At 65.9% G+C, this 1006-nt stretch overlaps 1 protein-coding gene across 1 annotated transcript in view; it reads right to left on the reverse strand.

Annotated features, from left to right (window-relative positions):
- LTB (lymphotoxin beta) overlaps positions 1–852 on the reverse strand; it is a 1832-nt gene extending 980 nt beyond the window's left edge. The window contains exons 1-3 of the mRNA XM_015569846.1: positions 607–852; positions 190–241; positions 5–37 (exon numbers count right to left, since the gene is read on the reverse strand). Coding sequence (XP_015425332.1) covers positions 5–37; positions 190–241; positions 607–765 — 244 coding nt within the window. The 5' untranslated portion in view covers positions 766–852. The remainder of the gene's footprint in view (positions 1–4; positions 38–189; positions 242–606) is intronic.
- Positions 853–1006: the final 154 nt, after the last annotated feature.

Below are 1006 nucleotides of genomic sequence, written 5' to 3' on the forward strand. Positions count from 1 at the left end.
TCGCTTTCTGTGTCCTGCTCCGGCAGCTCCTGGGGCCCTGGAAGGGGCGAGAGCCCAGGATTGGGGCAGGGCGGCCACCATGCCTGGTCCCCCGACAGGGCAGGGCGCCAGGGCCCAGGGATTCCCGGAGGAAGAGCAGAGTATCGGGATGCAGATGGATGGGGCGGGAGGGGGACAGTCCGCTCTTACCCAGTCGCTGCTGGGCCTGTGCTGGCCCCCGGGGGTCAGTGGTCTCTGCTACCTGGACGGAGAGGAGGGTCACAGTGCCCAGAGTTCAGCCGTAGCTGATGCCAACCCCACCCCTGCCAATGGAGACCCAACCTCCCAGCCCAACACCCATCTCCCTGGAAGGGAGAGCAAGCCAGGCAGATACACGGGCAGAGCGACAGGAGCCCGAGTATGTCTTGGGAAGAGGAAGAAGACAGACAGACAACCAGGAAGGGGCTTGGAGACATCAGGAGGCAACAGCATCACAGGAACATGGGAAAGAACCAAGGGGCGACCAGACAGGCCAGCTGAGCAGGTGACACAGGGCCCCCGGGCGCAGCAGAGGTGAGCGGGCATGAGCAACACCAAGCCCCCTGGGCACCGACTGCAGCCACTCACCAGCCCTTGCTTCTGGGGCGCCACCACCAGCACAGCCAGGACAGTGAGCGGCACAGCCAGCAGCAGGGTCACCAGGGAGGTGGTTCCTGCCACAGCCAGCAGGAGGCAGCCCTTCCCCTGGGGCCTCCTCCCCCAGCCCTCCAGCCCCAGTGACCCCATGGAGACTGAGCCAGGGCCAGGGCAGGGGGGCTTTCATATCTCAGGGGTGGGGCCCCCCCTCCCCTAGACCCACACACCTGGCTGGGACTTTCCACACACCCCTGCTCCCCTCACCCAGCTTCCTGTTTACCCAGAGCTGGGGTGGGGCCGCTGGATGCCTGGGTTCCTTGAACTGGGGAAGGAGTGGAGCGAGGAGGCAGGCTTTCAGGGTAGATCTGGAGGGTGGCTCAGTGGCGGGCGC

The sequence above is a fragment of the Myotis davidii genome, unplaced genomic scaffold (assembly GCF_000327345.1).
Source record: "Myotis davidii unplaced genomic scaffold, ASM32734v1 scaffold1006, whole genome shotgun sequence".
Lineage (NCBI taxonomy): Eukaryota > Metazoa > Chordata > Mammalia > Chiroptera > Vespertilionidae > Myotis > Myotis davidii.